Source organism: Hylobates moloch, unplaced genomic scaffold (genome assembly GCF_009828535.3).
Source record: "Hylobates moloch isolate HMO894 unplaced genomic scaffold, HMol_V3 SCAFFOLD_5, whole genome shotgun sequence".
NCBI classification, from domain to species: domain Eukaryota; kingdom Metazoa; phylum Chordata; class Mammalia; order Primates; family Hylobatidae; genus Hylobates; species Hylobates moloch.
The window spans coordinates 59214086-59231287 of NW_026652280.1; the positions used below are offsets into that span (position 1 = coordinate 59214086).

The following is a 17202-nucleotide window of genomic DNA, read 5'->3' on the forward strand; positions in this document are numbered from 1 at the left end:
TTTCAACGCAGCTCTGATTGGATGATAAGCAAGGAGAGTAATATGCTGCTAGGGGGTTAGAGAAAAAAAATACTAGAATACCAGAATGTAGTATTTCAACTTCCCTCCCTCCAAATCAAAAGCCTGGTGAATGAAATTATGACGATTACTCAAGTGCAATTACACTGAGTATGTAAAATGGAAACACTGAAAGTAAATCATACATTTAGATATTACATTTCATATTTGAGAACATGCCAGAAACATTGTATTATTGTCGAGTGTAATGTCAGGAGACAAACTTCTATAAATTTTATACATAAATTTTTCCATTTTCTCTGTTTCCCATTTATGTCAAGTTGAACACATGGTATGACTTTTAATATTCTCTCTTCCTTCTCCTTCCCCACATTGAATGTCAAGTGATCACACTCAATCTTGATTATCCTAAATTTACCCTTAGGATCTGTCACCCCATTGGGTGTTGCCGCCAGAACAAGAGGATTTTTAAATTAGTGTAAAAAAGAGATGCCAGGCTTGGTAGCTCATGCCTGTAATTCCAGCACTTTGGGAGGCTGGGGTGGGAAGATCCCTTGATTCCAGGAGTTTCAGACCAGACTGGGCAACATGGTGAGACTTTGTCTCTACAAAAAAAAAAAATTTTTTTAATTTAGCTGGGTGTGGTGGCATGCTCTATAGTCTCAGCTACTATGGAGGCTGAGGCGGGAGGATCACTTGATCCTGGAAGGTGGAGGCTGCAGTAAGCTGAGTGGCACCAGTGCACTCCTGTCAAAAGAGAGAGGAGAGAGAGAGAGAGAGAGAGAAAGAGGAAGAGTCTCTAAATAAACCTATAAAACTGGGGTCTTACAGATGCTAGCAAATATCTTGGAAAGAACCGTCAGCGCCAGTCGATTACAGAAGACAAATGTGGCTACAGGCTGTTCTTGCCAGCTCAGGCGTCAACTCGTGAAAACCGGTTAATAACGTGAGGGAACTGCGGATTCTCGCCTAAGCAAGATCTCGCAGATGTGGGGGCGTAGGAAGAGGTTCCTCAGGCCGGCTCCAACCCCCAACGGGCTTGGGGGTTGGCAGTGAACGAGGGGTGGCCTCGCGCCGCGCCAGCGGGGGGCGCCCGAGCGAGAGCGCGGGGCGGTGCCGTTGGGATCACAGCCAGGGCGGGAGGATGGCTTCCAGCTTCAAGAAGCCCAGCGCTGCCTCCACCAGCCAAAAGAGAAAGGTGGCACCTAAGCCCGAGCTCACTGAAGATCAGAAGCAAGAAGTTCGGGAAGCGTTTGACCTCTTCGACGTGGACGGAAGCGGGACCATCGACGTGAAGGAGCTGAAGGTGGCCTTGAGAGCGCTGGGCTTCGAACCCAGGAAGGAAGAGATGAAGAAAATGATCTCCGAGATGGACAAGGAAGGCACGGGGAAGATCAGCTTCAATGACTTCCTGGCCGTGATGACTCAGAAGATGTCCGAGAAGGACACCAAAGAAGAAATCCTGAAGGCCTTCAGGCTCTTTGATGACGATGAGACCGGGAAGATCTCATTCAAAAACCTGAAGCGTGTGGCCAACGAGCTGGGGGAAAACCTCACGGATGAGGAGCTGCAGGAGATGATCGACGAAGCTGATCGGGACGGGGACGGAGAAGTGAATGAGGAGGAGTTCCTTCGTATGATGAGGAAGACCAACCTTTACTAAGTCGGTTCAGAAGCTAAAGTGACACTCTGGGTTCCCGGCTTCCATTTTGTGAAACCTTAGAGGACAGCGGCTGCCTGTCCCTTCTTCACCCCCTCACCCGCATAATTTGTCTAGATCTATTTCCATATCTCTAGTTCAATAATAGAATTTGAAAGATGCTTGTAATGTGAGTTTTGGGTTTTAATTCTCAAGAGCCAACCTGGAGCACATGAGGTTAAACAAAGGGCCCTGAAGTTTGAGTGAACCCTCCATTTGCCCTGTGCTGAACTTGCAGAGACATCCGTTGATCTGGAGGCAGGACAGCTTCTGGGACACACAAAAATGTGGTTCCCTTTGTCACTTCTTTGGTGGTCTTATCTTACTTCATATATCATTCCTTAAATTCCGGTCATTGTTCCAGCATAATGAGATGAAATCTGCCAGTAGATTTGCCTAGCCTGTCCACTTAGCTGAATACCAGTTTGAAGGAAAACAGGGTGGACGCTTACAAACTTACTGAGCTCAGGACAGATAATCTTATAAAGAATAGGCTTGCTTGGGTGGTAGTACGTTGTGCAATTTAGACTATTCACTGGCTTCATACATGCAAATGATTCTTCATTTGTGTGTAAATTGTCCACCAATTCTTCGTTTGTGTGTAAATTGTCCACCATGGGTTTATCTAGGGCTAGTATGTATACCTGGGCTACAGAATAAAAATAAAATCTAATACTGGCCTAAGCAAAATATAATTTGCTTAAGAGGTTACGCTAACAAATGATTTTGAGTAAATATTTACAAATTGTGGATCTTAGTTTAGGAAATTGTAACAAATACCTTAATACAACATTTTGAGCTACTTACAGTCTTTGGAAATAGCAACAAATATCTTAGTTATTGGACTATTATAACCTTAGTCATCTTATTACTGCTTGATTATGAGACACTCTCCCTGCTAATCCTTAGAACATGTTGGTTCTTGGTACTTGACTTTTAGCCCCTCTGACATATAGTTGATGTCAGAGTGTCTGGCATTTAAGTAGTGCTCTATTTTACAAATCCCAGTAAACTGTTCCACTGTGGCTTGTTTATGTGTTAATACTGCTTGTTTTCTGTTATAAATTATTTCTTGCTTTGGAGTAAGATATCATCATTTTGCATAGCTACAAATCTGAAGTTAAAGAAAATTTTAAAAATGTAATTGTGGGAAAATAACAAATAGATCTGCTGAGATGGAGGCTTTGACTAATGTTTTAATAACAGGCAACAAAACAAAGAGGCAGGATATTTTGGTCACAGCTAAACCTAAATTAAATCCTCATACAAAGCCCCATTAAGATAAATGCTCAAATTCTGGGGACATTTCACCTGCTTTGCCAGCAATTTTACCCTTCAGAGGGTGTGGATCTAATCAGGGGAACAAACTACCCTGGGCTTAATTCTCATTAACAGGGACTAATTTGTCAAAGCAGCAGTACTAGCTGAAGTGATGGGTACGGAAGCATTCACTGTGAGGATTTTGCTGAGGTGCCTGGCACAGGGCAGAGGAACTCACCCAGGCTGCAAGATGCTAACAGTTCAGGTTCAAGGTCTTAGTGTGGACTCAGGTGCAGTCAGGATGGGAACAGGTGCAACTTGGGCCAACATCAGTATGAAGGGCCTGATCTGAGGGCGGGGGAAGGAGGGGGCATTCTGGGAAGCAAGAGTTCCTGGTATCCTGTTGACCAGAGTCTTGGCCCAAGGATCAACGTATGAATTAAAGTAGAAATACCAGCAACAAAGAAAGTTGGCAGAAACTAGGAGAAGCAGAGTCTCAGCCAACTGGACTGGGCTCAGCCTTGGCTACTGGCCCAGCAGATGATAGAAGAGAAAACCAGGAACCCAGGCTGAAGCCCAGCGGTCGGGCTGGCCACACACCATGCATAGCCTTACAGGGGTGGCCTAAGGGCATGGTCCACTCCAAACAAGGAAAGGGGGCCCCAGAATATTTCTGAATCCCACTCACTGCCAGGGAAGAACCTCTCAGTTCACTGAATAGTGCATTCTCCTGCTTCTCAATAGGCTAACACTCTAGAGAATATGGAGACAAGGGGAGGAGGGTCTAGTGGAACAGGCCTAAACTGGCGTTTGAATTTTAAAATAAGTTAATCATACATTAGCTGTGTCAGCCATGTCTCTTAGTCTTTACAAAAGTAGAACACAAAAAAGTTCAATGGAAATCTACAGACACCTATTTGCAGATGAGGAAATACGGCTGTGAAGATTGGGAAGATTGGGAAGAACTGGCCGGGTTCGGTGGCTCACGCCTGTAATCCCAGCATTTTGGGAGGCTGAGGCAGGTGGATCACTTGAGGTCAGGAGTTGGAGAACAGCCTGGGCAACATAGTAAAACCCTGTCTCTACTCAAATTACAAAAATTAGCAGGGCATGGTGGTGCCCACCTGTAATCCCAGCTACACAGGAGGCTGAGGCAGGACAATCGCTTGAACCTGGTAAGCGGAGGTTGCAGTGAGCCAAAATCACGCCACTGTACTCCAGCCTGGGTGACAGAGCAAGACTCTGTTTAAAAAAAAAAAAATAGGAAGAACTAAAAATGTAATTTTCAAGCGGCTATCACAAATGGTCCCAAAAAAGGAAAAGCAGGACTGACGTTAAAGAAACCCATGTGATGTGTAGGCACCTCATGGAAGAGCTCTTGCTTTCTAATGATCTATGTAACAGATGAAAAGCAGAGCATAGGGCTAAGGATGAAAATACAACAGTAATAAGGTATTAACATATTATTAAGAAAGCTAATGCTCCACATAAGCAGAGGACATTAAAGGGACTTTTTTTTCTTAAGGATATCTTAATGATTTAAATGAGAAGACATAGGGATAGGTCCAACTCTTGAGATTGTTGCAGGTTGGTTTCCGTAGGAAGCACATGGAGTCCGAGATTTGTATGCAGAAAATTAATTTGAATGTGCTTTTCAGATCACCCAGGTGGAGGAGGGAGGAAACCAGGACTGGGCAGAGAGAGGCTGGGCTGTAACCAAGTCATAGCAAAGGTGTCAGCTGGTCCCATGGTGAATTCTGGACCTAGGATGGCTGGCCCCAAGGTGTTCCAAATTGGGACAAGGAAGTTGTGCCTTTAAAACTTCTCATTGACTGTCAGTCACTGGGCGTGAGCGGTCCCCAGGAAGGGGGGATGACCTTGAGCAAGGTGGATGTCTTCAGCCAAGGGCAATCACTGGGAAGGAGAACCCAGCTATGAACTGTCAGCTGCCAACACTCCCAGCATCTGGGAGGATGAGGGCTTCAATTCTAAGGGCAGGGGCCCCAAAGGCAGAGGTATGGATGGTGGAATCTGGGCAGTACCTTGTGGCTTCCACTACAGTCCACCACTTGCACCACTTAGTTCCACTGGCTTTTTTTTTTTTTTTTTTTTTTTTCTGAGACAGTCTTACCCTGTCACCCATGCTGGAGTGCAGTGGCACAATCTCAGGTCACTGCAACCTCTGCCTCCCAGGTTCAAGCAATTCTTGAACCTCCTGAGTAGCTGGGACTATAGGTGCATGCCACCACGCCCAGCTAATTTTTTGTATTTTTAGTAGAGACAGGGTTTTACCGTGTTGGCCAGATTGGTCTCGATCTCCTGACCTCATGATCTGCCTGCCTTGGCCTCCCAAAGTGCTGGGATTACAGGTGTGAGCCACTGCACACAGCCAGATCCACTGGCTTCTATATAATTTCTGGGTGAAGCTAATTCAGGATTCTGATGGACCTGTCTTCCCGAGGGAAACTTGTAAAAGGAAAGTTAGAGGGACAAACTATAGCCCCTGCCACAGCAGCTGCTCTCGAGGACAAAAATAGTGCTCCTCATTTCCCTTAACCACCTGACCTAGATTCCCCTAACCCTTAGTGGGCACCTCTGCTGATGGAGGTGGTGGTTCACCTGGTGGGATGATCCAGATCCTCATCCCTGAGTGGTCTGAGCGCCCAGTCACCAGGCCCTTCTCAGGCTGTGGTTGTTGCACTTACCTCCCCAACCATCCCCACCTTTTTTTTCTTGAGACTGGGTCTTGCTCTGTCACCCAGGCTGGAGTGCAGTGGCATAACCTCAGCTCATTGCAGCCTTGATCTCCCAAGCTCAAGCCATCTTCTCACCTCTGCCTCCCAAGTGGCTGGGACTATAGGCACACGCCACCATGCCCGGCTAATTTTTTTTTATTTTTATTTTTGTAGCAATGGGATTTTGCCATGTTTCCCAGACTGGGCTTGAACTCCTAAAGCTCAGGCTATCCTCCCACCTCTGCTTCCCAAAGTGCTGGGATTACAGGCATGAGTCACTGCATCTGGCCACATTTATTCCTTTTAACCCTTAAAATTGAATGCAGGATCACTGAGAGACAGGCAAGTGATTACCGGGGTGCCAAACATACCCTTCTCCTCCTCTTCCTGCAGTTCTACCTCCTCCTGATGATCAGGACAATCATGGATGACGACTCCTTTCCTTGACTGTTGCTCTCTCAGAAGGAACCCATTGTGTTGGTTGAGAATACATCATTTGAAATTTAGTAAGACTCTTGCTGTGCCTATGGTAGAAGCATTCCCTCTCTGGTGCCAAGATCTTTAAATGCACAGAGTCCAAAGTCGTGGGACCAAAAGCAGAAATTAAAAAGGAGATGACTGGGATTATGGTAAGAGCTGTTTCCACCCTTGATTTGCTGCACCCATGTGTTCTACCTAGGAGATAGCACACCATATACTGGTTATTCATTTGGATTACATGCTGCATCCCGGAGAATGGGCACTGCATTCTCACTGGTCATCATGTCAGAGCCTGCACTGCAGAGGCTTTTCCATTGCTCTGTCAGTGTGTTATAGGGTCAGTGGATTTCATGGTCATGTGCCCACTGCTGCACCTCCATTCTTGTAAAATGGGTCCTCTGGTTCAATGTGATGCCATGTGGGATCTTGTGTCAATAGAATAAATACTCAGATGTTCTGGCTGAAGCTTTGCAAGCAGAAAAGGCCAACCCATGACAAATAAGTGTTGCGCCCAGTCAAGATGAGTTCCTGCTCTTTCCAGGATAGATGGAGTTTAGTGTAGATCACTTGACATCAAGAGACTGGCTGGTCTCCTTGAGGGATGGTGCTGTTCTGCATTCATCATCCTTGATGAATGAGGGACCCTGCTATTGGACTCATGCACAGCCCCATCTCTGCCACAATGAGCGCTCCATTCACGTTCTTATTGTGCCAACACTAGGGTGTCTGTAATCACTGAAAACGTTATTGCTATCGTTATTATTTTTTGAGACAGAGTCTTGCTCTGTTGCCAAGGCTGGAGTGCAGTGGCACGATCTCAGCTCACTGCAACCTCTGCCTCCCGGCTTCAAGCGATTCTCCTGCCTCAGCCTCCAGAGTAGCTGGGATTATAGGCGTGCGCCACCACACCTGGCTAATTTTTGTATTTTTAGTAGAGACAGTCTTTTGCCATGTTAGCCCTGCTGGTCTCGACCTTCTGACTTCAGGTTATCTGACCGCCTTGGCCTCCTGAAGTGCTGGGAGTACAGGCGTGAGTCACCACTTGCTATTATTATGTTGAGCAAACTGTTTTCAATTATAAATAAGAAAAAATAAAAGATTATATTTTGCCTTTATTCCTTCTCTAATGCTATTCTTTATGTAGATGTGAATTTCTGAACTACATACTTTTTCTTTACTCTTGAGAGCTTGTTTGGAGGTTCCAGCAGGGGACCACAGCTACTCGTATACCCTTGACCAAAGACTGGTCCTCCTCTATCAAGGATGGTCGTCCTCTTCCACCAAGCAAGCAGCTTCTGGAGGGATGCACATGGAGTGGTGAGGGAGGAAGGGGACACCCCCCTAGCCAGCCAGATCAGCCAAGCAGAATCAACCCTGGTGGTCAATGGGGTGACAGTGTTGCAGCCAGATTGCCCTCACATCCAACTCTTAAAGATCGTCTTTTAACATTTCTTGCAAGGCAGGTCTACTGGTACAAATTCTCTAATTTTGGTTGTTTGAGAAAGTCTTTGTTTCTTCTTCGCTTTTTTTTTTTTTGGAGACAGAGTCTCCGTCTGTCGTCCAGGCTGGAGTGCAGTGGCCTGATCTTGGCTCACTGCAACCTCTACCTCCCAGGTTCAAGTGATCTTCATTCCTCAGCCATCTGAGTAGCTGGGGTTACAGGCACGTGCCACCATGCCCAGCTAATTTTTGTATTTTTAGTAGAGACGAGGTTTTACCATGTTGGCCAGGACAGTCTCGAATCTTCTTAAGTTTTAAAGGATAATTTCATGGGGAGAATTCTAGGTTAGTGTATTTTTCTTTCAATACTTTAAATATTTCACTCCACTTTCTTCTTGCTTGTGTGGTTTCTGAAGAGAATGATATAATTCTTATTCTTGTTTCTCTACAGGTAAGGTGGTTTCATACCTCTGGCTTCTTTCAAGAATTTCTCTTTGTCTTTGATTTCCTACAGTCTGAATATGATATAATTATGTATAGACTTGGGGCTGTTTATCCTGTCTGGTGTAGTCTGAGCTCCCTAGGTCTGTGGTATGGTGTCTTGTAATTGATTTGGGAAAATTCTCAGTCATATTACTTCAAATATTTCTTCTGTTCCTTTGTGTTTTTTTAACTTGTGCCAACTTTTTAATTGATACAGAATATTTTACATATTTATGGGGTACATGTGATACTTCATTACCTGCATAGAATGTGTAAATGATCTAGTCAAGGTGTTTGGACTATTACCTTGAGTATGTATCGTTTCTATGTGTTGGGAGCTTTTCAAGTCCTCTCTTGTAACAATTTTGAAATATACAATGCCTTGTTGTTAACTAGTCACCCTGCTGTGCTCTCAAACACTAGGATTTATTCCTTCTGTCTAACTGGGGGTTTGTACCCATTAACCAACCTGTCTTCATCCCCTCTACCCACATACATTTCCCAGCCTTGGGTATCTATCATTCTACTCTTTACCTCCATGAGATCAGCCTTTTTAACTCCCACATATGAGTGAGAACATGTGGTATTTGTTTTGCTGTGTCTGGCTTATTTCACTTAAGATAATGACCTTTTGTTCCATCCAGGTCACTGCAAATAACAAGATTTCATTGCTTTTTCTTTTTATGGCCTAATAGTGTTCCATTGTTATATAGACCACATTTTCTTTATCCATTTGTGCATTGATGAACACTGAGGTTGATCCACATCTTGTGTGTTTTGAATAGTGCTGCAGTAAACATGGGGGTGCAGGTATCCCTTTAATATACCAATTTCTTTTCCTTTGGATAAATACCCAGTAATGGGATTGCTGGATCATGTGGTAGATGTATTTTTAGTTTTTTGAGAAACCTCCATACTCTTCCATCATGGCTGTATTAATTTACATTCCCATCAACAGTGTATGAGTTCCCTTTTTTTTCTGCATCTTCACCAGCCTCTATTATTTTTGTCTTTATAATAATGGCCTTTCTAACCAGGGTAAGATGATATCTCATTGTGGTTTTGATTTGCATCTCCCTGATGATTAGTGATGTCAACTGTTTTTCCATATGCCCATTGATCATTTGTATGTCTTCTTTTGATGAAGTCTGTTTGTGTCCTTTGCCCACTGTTTATGCTCCTTTTTTTCTACTCTCTCTGATATCCCCCTCACACATATATCAGACCTTATGTAATTGTCCCACACTTCTTGCATTTTCTGTTCTTTTTCATTCTTTCTTCTCTTTGTATTTCAGTTTTGGAAGTTTCTATTGATATTCAAGCTCACTGATTCTTCCTCTGTCTCTGTTCAGTCTATTAATAAGCCCTTCAAAGCCTTTCTCTTTCTTTCTTTCTTTTTTTCTTTCTTTCTTTCTCTCTCCTTCTTTCTTTCTCTCTTTCGTTCTTTCTTTCTCTATTTCCTTCCTCCCTTCCTTCCTCCCTCCCTCTCTCCCTTTCTTTTTCTTTCTTTCTTTCTTGCTTTCTTGCTTTCCTTCTTTCTTTCTTTCCTTCTTTCTTTCTTTCCTTCCTTCCTTTCTTCCTCTTTCTTTCTTTCTTTCCTTTCTTCCTTTCTCTTTTCTTTCTTTCTTTCTTTCTCTCTCTTTCTCTCTTTCGTTCTTTCTTTCTCTATTTCCTTCCTCCCTTCCTTCCTCCCTTCTTTCCTCCCTCCCTCCCTCCCTTCCTTTCTTTTTTCTTTCTTTCTTTCTTTCCTTCTTTCTTTCTTTCTTTCCTTCTTTCTTTCTTTCCTTCCTTCCTTTCTTCCTCTTTCTTTCCTTTCTTCCTTTCTCTCTTCTTTCTCTTTCTTTCTTTCTTTCTTTCTTTCTTTCTTTCTTTCTTTCTTTCTTTCTTTCTTTCTTTCTTTCTGCAATATTACATACCGAGTAAGTGGTAAAGGAAAGATTGGAACCCATTCTGGCTCCATAATCCAGGCTCAAAGCCAATATACTATCAACCACCCTAACTCTTTAGTTTAATCAACTTGTCAGGAATGATTCAAAAATATTTTACAGTTATTTATCTGTAAATTAAGGGGATACTTGCCCAGTCAATAAATGTGTCCCCTTCAAAGGTCACATACTTAACCAATGGTGCTACTGGGCTCAGAACATTTTTGGAACTACGATTTTGGTGACAACCAAAAAACCTCTAGTACATTCCTCTGAACATTCTCCAGAGGCAAATCTTTCTCCATGGAGACTGGGCTTCATTTTTTGAATTAGCCTGAAGTTGTTTGAGGTCAAATCTGATGAAAAGAGCGGCTGGGGAAGCTGGATATTTTCGTTTGTGAATTAAAACAGTAAATGCCACCTAAATGAGGAGGCTACTTTCTTAGAATGTTTTATAAACTGGCTTTGAAGGTACTTCTTTAAAAAAGAAGCACAAGAAAGATGGTGACTGGCAACAGCATCACTGGAATACATCTCTAATCATCAAGGCAACCCACACTCATTTGGATGTGTGCATCTGGTGATGTTATTATTTTTGAAGTTACGTGCCACAAAGATGCATTCTTTGCTATATAAAAGAGCTGTTGTTACATTTATAAAGATATAAAAACGGGAAAAGAGAAGGCACCAAATGGAAGATTCCTAGGCATTAAGTGCTCAGACAGCATAGATCTTCATTAGGTGACAACAGGGAGAAAAGACACAAACTTTGCCATCTCAGGTAGAAGTAACAAAGTCATCAGCCTCCTAGTAAGACAGACCTGGATTTAAAGCTCTGCACAGCCATTTCCTAGCTGGTCTGGGAGAAAATTACTTCTTCAAGCCTCAGTGTCTTTATCTGTAAAATAAGGGGAATTATATTACCTTGTCAGGATGTTGTCAGAATTAGAAATAATTTAAAAATGTCCAACACAAGTAGGTCAATCAAGGGAAGATGTTAAAAATAACAACAGGTGAAATGTACTCCCAAAAGATAAAGTGGATACATAGATGCATCTTTCTCACACACAGAGTACAATAACCTCAGAAAAATATTGCCTAGAGTAAACATGCCTGCCAAGCCAACGTTCACCATCCAGGAATACGGAGAGGATGTTTGGGATGTGGGGGGCGTGAAATTTTACAATCGTATGGCCCTTTAACAAGGGTAGACTTGCAAGTTGCACTGCCTTTCCTGCCCTCCGGCTACATGTTCCAGCATCCAGAGTTTGTGAACCTGGGGCCCAAGGACAGCATCTGGCATGGGCAGGCCCAATTGGCGGCTCTCTCAGGGCTGCTGCAGCTGTGTCAGTGTCCCCACAAGGAGGCGGACATTCAGCCACGACCATCGCATTAAGCTCAGCAGTCGGGCAGGAGAGCAACTGCTCAGAGGCACCTTTGACCCACCACCTTTTTCCCCTCCTGCTTTATCTGCGCAGAGCGAGGCTCTCTTTCTAATGTGTACAAGGCGTTGTACCTACGACTCGTGGTCCTGCCATAGAAATGCTTTTTTTTTTTATAACTGAATTAGGTTGCCAAGTTTGAAAAATCAGGAATTTCACATAAGCATCCCTATTTCTGGCTTCTTTTGAAAAACTGAATGTTCTTTCCACAGTGAGCCCACATTCCTTCCTGACAACCATCACCGTTCAGCTGGAGCAGAGCGGGCTCTGCTGGCTTCAGATCCGGACTCGCAGGTCCTCTGCAGGCTCCGCCCACCTGGTGTCACCTGCAGGCCCGGGCCACGGGGTTGGTTTCCACCCTGGAGGTTGCTGACACCCTGTGCCCTCGGCTCTGACTTCCAGCCGGTGGCACAGACGCCTCCAGGGGGCAGCACTCAAGTGCATCTTAAGAATGACAGGTGAGAACATCCTCCGGGCCCCAAATTTCTCTCCTCGCCGCTCTTGCCCATTTCTCCGGAGAGCCAGAGAAAGCCGCTCCCAAGTCCAAGGCCGGGCTCCGCAGATGCCCGGCCTCTCCGGCGCGGACAGAACAAAGCCACTGTTCTTGCTAGGGAAGGTAGAAATACTGTGGGCTGCTTCAGAGGCTGCCAGCAAAACTCAGGCAATCTCCCGGGCTGTTCCAATCCATTTATTCTCTTTTTCAAAACAGGAAGAGGAGGTAGAGGCGGGGAGACACACCATCCCTGCAAAACTACTGGCAAAAACTAAGCGGAACCGGGTGTGGTGGCTCATGCCTGTAATCTCAACACTTTGGGAGGCCGAGGGGGGCCGATCACTTGAGGTCAGGAGTTGGAGGCCAGCCTGGCAGGCATGATGAAATACAAAAATTAGCCGATTGTGGTGGTGCATGCTTGTAATCCCAGATACTTGGGAGGCTGAGGCAGGAGAATTGCTTGAACCTGGGAGGCCGAGGTTGCAGTGAGCCAAGATTGCGCCACTGCACTGCAGCCTGGACAACACAGTGAGATTCTGTCTCAAAATAAATAAATAAATAAACCCAAGCAGAAAAAGAATCACTCTGAAAACGATCACATCCAAGGATCAATGCTCATACAGTTTATGGAATTATCAGCCCAACTTGATAAAATCAGTATTTGAGGAAACTGTGGATGAGCCCCCTGATTTCAATCCCCATTCTGCCAGGTCCTGGTTAACTGAGGTTAATGAAGTAAAGAGCTGTAGACACTATTAACTGCTACCTTAAACCGATTACTCTAGCTTAGCCTACTTTCCACGTACAGATTTTACCAGTGGACAACATGATGCTTTATCTTGTTTTTCTCTCCCTGGGACTTTTCTCCAGACATTGAAAACAGAAATACTAATAAGGCCACTTTTACCTGTCTGATGCAAGAACAGAATTTTCAAACTCAACATTAATGCAACTCCTCAGTCCCTGACAATGGTGGGTGGGAAAGTTTCTAAAAATATGCAGCCTCACAATTATCAGGAAGAGATGAGATACTGTTACCTAATAAAAATGCCATAAATAGAGAATGATGAACTACCATGGGAACTGAATCCATAGAAGAGGACATGCTGGAATGTGGGACAGTAAAAATCACTTAAACTTTGTGTGACCTTGAAGAAAGTCACGATGATCTGTTTTTCCAGGTCCCTCAAACAGCATGGTGAGATGTGGCTGTTTCCCAAGTCTTCCTCTCCAGTGCACTGAATTTAGACCCTTTGTGAGTCTTCCTTCTTTCGACAGGCTGGAGTCTCTCTTGAGTCTAAAGGCTGCCTGAGTTCCTCTCTAACATCCTCTAGGCAGTATCAGCTAATGAGACAATGAATTCCATGGAGGCAGCAGTGGGAACAGAAGTACCTCTCTTGGATAATATAGAACACTGGTGAGCAGAGGGTCAGATCACCCTGGGGTTGGTGTCACAACCAAAAAAATGGCTGTGGCACTGAGTTCTTGGATGGTTTTCTACAGCTGGTCCAGATTTTCCATGGGCTCACCTTTAAATTAAAAGAATTTCTGCACTTTGAAGAATTTGAAAACAAAGCCATGTGTGAGAATATGAGATCCACTCATATGCCCTTTCAAGAAATAGGTTGCATTCCTTTTTCTGGACTTAAAAAAAAAAGCACCTCCTCTTTTTTTTTAGAAGGCATATATGTAAATGATTCCAAATTAATCTTTAGCATGTGCCCATATTGTTCTGATTTACTGAACTTTAAGAATATGTTTATTGTTCTCTGTTAACAGCTTTTGGCAACTTTTTCAGAGATTGAAATATGTGAGCAAATTAGAGAAATGAGTACGATTATTAGCTAGTACCATTGAACAAACACTAAAGACACAAATACCTCTACAATACATAAAAGGAATGATTGTAGTAGATTTTATAACGCCATATAAGGTTTCTTATTTAATTTCATTCTTAATTCTCAAAATAAAATGAAATTACATAGAAGCAAAGTAATATAGTTACCAGAATAGTGTTTTTACATGTCTTTAAGTGTTTGTTGTTGTTGTTGTTGTTGTTGTTTTTAAGGTAATTATGCGATGTTGTGGAAAGAACAGAGACCTGGGTTAGATAAAATTCTGGTTGTCTACCAGTTTGTGATAGTGAGCAAATTACTTAACTTCTATGATCCTTATCTTATTTATCTATGAAATAGGATTGGTAACACTCGTATCATAAGGTTGAAAGGATTAAATGAGGCGCTATGTAAAATTTCTAACATGGTGCCTGGGACAGTAGAAGATGCTTAATAAAGATAGCTTTCATTATGATTATTAGCTTTTTCAGGTGATGGTGATTTCAAATGTTTAGGTAATTTTTTAAACTTTAGAAATAGTTGATTTTCAAATGATTAAGACTGCTTATTTTAATCATTTATTTTTATCATCAGATTTATTTTTATTACCCAAAATGTCAATGACTGTCATAAAGATAAAAATTAATAATAATTGGCCAGGTGCGGTGGCTCGCGCCTGTAATCCCAGCACTTTGGGAAGCTGAGGTGGGTGGATCACGAGGTCAGGAGATCGAGACCATCCTGGCTAACACGGCGAAACCCCATCTCTACTAAAAATACAAAAAATTAGCCAGGCGTGTTGGCAGGCGCCCGTAGTCCCAGCTACTCGTAGTCCCAGCTACACAGGAGGCTGAGGCAGGAGAATGGTGTGAACCCGGGAGGTGGAGCTTGCAGTGAGCTGAGATCGCGCCACTGCACTCCAGCCTGGGTGACAGAGCCAGACTTCATCTCAAAAAAAAAAAAAAAAAATTAATAATAATTTAAACCCAAAGTATGAACTGAATTATTTCCCTTAATAGCACATCACATAGGCCAGTGATAGTTTTGGTAACTGGTTTATCTATTCTTCCTAAAGGCAAACTGTTGTTAGATGGATGATCACTTGCATGTTGTGACTGAACTCAGCAGTTGGATTTTATTTTTTATTTGCTTCAGTAGCATTAGCCTTTCCTACCAAGACTCGAACAATCCATTTGCCTTTTTTTCCCTAGAATCTCTCATACATTATAAATACTATATACTGGCTAAATATTTCCTGGACAGACATAAAGGACACATAAATTAGTCTCTGTATGATATTTCTCACTGTAAAGGAGTTTATCTGGTTCAAGACCAGGACATTTATTGCATATCAGGTTTCTACAGTTCAGGCAAAAGTTTGAGGTTAAGGACTTACTGCAAAAAGTCTTCTATTGTTCTCAACCATTTTCTTGCTTAACATATGCAGAGATTTGAAATGGTCAGTGGTACAATAGTTGTGTCTGCATATTTCTCTTGTAGAATATTAGAACAAGGGATTTGCAGTTTACAGAGAAGAAGGCTGGCAAGGTGTTTGGAAATACACTCAGAAACCTGAGGAAATTTGTGGAAAGAGACGCTTATTATTTCTAGAAATATGTAAGAGTACGTTTTGATTGTACACCTGAGGAATTAATAGATTAAGTAGTTTTATAAGGATTGGGGTTAATAGAATACCGGCAGTGAAGTTTGTCTTAGGACTTCTTAATTGGATAATCAGTGAAGTCACCAGATCCCAGTTAGAGACAGCTCCAAGTTTTACAAAACTCAAGATAACTGTCCAAGAGCTGTAATGGCTTAATCATCTTTGAATAATACCTCTCAATGAAGCTATATCATAAGAAATAAAAATCTACATTTTAAAAAATTGGCTGTAATCATAGGGTGACTAACTGTCCCTGTTTACCCAGGACTCAGGGTTTCCCAGGCTGAGGGACGATGGGTACTAAAACCAGGACAGTCCCAGGCAAACTGAGACGGTTGATCACCCTACCCAATGGCCTCATTGTCTCATTAAAATATCTGGATTACTTCGTGCCTCAAAAATATCCTCGGCTTACCTGACTCTAGACAGTCAAGAGGCTTTTATTAATTGCCTATGGTATGCCACTTTCTGGAGGTGATATTGTTTAACTGATAGACAAGCATCACTGATTGAAATATTTTGTGGTTTTCATGCTTTGTATCTTGTGCTGATAGCCCCACATGGATATTTCTGTTTCCAAGTTTGTGTCACTTCTGGAGATATTAGCCTGAACTCAGCAAAATAGGATGATAAAAATGAACCTTTCCAGTGAATTCTGTCCTTGTTGTGCTGTTGTCATCTGACTTAGATATACTGGCCGGGCGCGGTGGCTCACACCTGTAATCCCAGCACTTTGGGAGGCTGAGGCGGGTGGATCACTTGACATCAGGAGTTCGAGACCAGCCTGGCCAACACAGTGAATGAAGCCCTGTTGCTACCAAAAATACAAAAATTAGTTGTGCGTGGTGACGTGTACCTGTAATCCCAGTTACTCAGGAGGCTGAGGCAGGAGAACTGCTTGAACTAGGGAGTCGGAGGTTGCGGTGAGCCCAGATCACACCACTGCACTCCAGCCTGGCAACAGAGTGAGACTCCATCTCGAAAAAAAAAAAAAATTAGCTGGACTTGGTGGCACATGCCTCTAATCCCAGCTACTCAGAAGGCTGAGGCAGGAGAATCGCTTGAACCCACGAGATGGAGGTTGCAGTGAGACGAGATCGTGCCACTGCACTCCAGCCTGGGTGTCAGAGCGAGACTCCATCTCAAAAAATAAAAATAATAAAAAATAAATAAATACTTAAATAAATGAACACATAAATTAGATATACCAAGAAAAGTACAAAAAAGTCTTGTGTGAACATAAATGAAAATTGGCCAAAATAGGTAACAGCCAGGGTCAGACATGGTGGCTTATGCCTGGAATCCCAGTACTTTGGGAGGCTGAGGTGGGAGGATCACTTGAGGCCAGGAGCTCAAGACCAGCTTGGGCAACAAAGCGAGACCTCATCTCTATGAAAGAAAGAAAATTTTAAAGAGGTAATGAGCAACTTGCTTGCCTTCCTGCCTGCCTTCCCTAAAATACTGTTAAATGCAATACATGCCCTGACATTGTAGTTTGCTTTCACAAAGACTTACTGAATACTTACTCTAGGCTAAACCTTGTGCTACATGTGGGGCTACAGGGATGAAAGAGAATTGGTCCTGCCCTCAGGAACCTTTCATTTAGTACAGAGATTTAGTGTGTGCTGGTTGGTCTCTGTTCTCCCCCTCTCCAGATCTATTCTCTATTTCTTCACCTCTCCCTGCCTCCAGGAAGGGGGGCTGGATCACTGTGGCTCATTGCTCTGTG

The 17202-nt window shown here is 43.2% G+C and overlaps 1 protein-coding gene and 1 long non-coding RNA gene across 2 annotated transcripts; one reads left to right on the top strand and one right to left on the bottom strand.

Moving 5' to 3' along the window:
* Window positions 1-200: 200 nt before the first annotated feature.
* On the bottom strand, window positions 201-1061 carry LOC131383467 (uncharacterized). The gene is made up of 2 exons (XR_009213507.1): window positions 848-1061; window positions 201-623 (listed from the first exon to the last, which is right to left on the bottom strand). It is a non-coding gene; the product is annotated as an uncharacterized LOC131383467 (long non-coding RNA).
* A 51-nt stretch (window positions 1062-1112) lies between these two features.
* Window positions 1113-1846, top strand: CETN1 (centrin 1). The gene has a single exon (XM_032151731.2). The coding sequence runs from the start codon at window positions 1163-1165 to the stop codon at window positions 1679-1681; it is 519 nt and encodes a 172-aa protein (XP_032007622.1). The 5' UTR covers window positions 1113-1162; the 3' UTR covers window positions 1682-1846.
* Window positions 1847-17202: the final 15356 nt, after the last annotated feature.